The sequence below is a fragment of the Myotis brandtii genome, unplaced genomic scaffold (assembly GCF_000412655.1).
Source record: "Myotis brandtii unplaced genomic scaffold, ASM41265v1 scaffold369, whole genome shotgun sequence".
Taxonomy (NCBI): Eukaryota; Metazoa; Chordata; class Mammalia; order Chiroptera; family Vespertilionidae; genus Myotis; species Myotis brandtii.
Genome location: NW_005364180.1, coordinates 588,015 through 588,449, shown reverse-complemented (window position 1 = coordinate 588,449; position 435 = coordinate 588,015). Strand labels below are relative to the sequence as shown.

General features: G+C 62.8%; 1 protein-coding gene across 1 annotated transcript in view; it reads right to left on the bottom strand.

Annotated features, from left to right (window-relative positions):
* The window catches only part of LOC102261893 (fatty acid desaturase 2), a 57,841-nt gene that overhangs the window by 6,842 nt on the left and 50,564 nt on the right, over positions 1-435 (bottom strand). The window contains 1 exon segment of the mRNA XM_014544545.1: positions 283-343. Coding sequence (XP_014400031.1) covers positions 283-343 — 61 coding nt within the window.

Genomic DNA, 435 nt, shown 5'->3' with positions numbered 1-435 from the left:
CCCAGCCCAGCTGGAAGAGCAGGAGGGGCCGCGGCCAGCACACAGGCCTGCAGCAGCAGACAGTACCCCCACCCCCCACCCGGGATCCCGGAGCGAGGGCCCTGCTGGCCTTGGGGCCGTCTGTCTGAAGGCCCAGGAGGCCAGGAGGGCTCTGCAGGGGTGGCTGCCGTGGGCCCCTTTCCTAACAGGGTTAGCGTCACTTTCTGAGTCTGCAAAGGGTGTCGGTGGGAGAAGAACAGAGGGTGAGGGGCGAGGGGTGAGGCTACAGCGCCCCGCACTCACTCAGGAAGAAGTACTCGTGCTGGTGGTTGTAGGGCAGGTATTTCAGCTTCTTCTTGCCGTACTGAGGAGAGAGAGACAGGAGAGAGAGACAGAGGAGAGACAGACAGAGGAGAGAGACAGAGGAGAGAGAGACAGGAGAGAGAGACAGAGGAG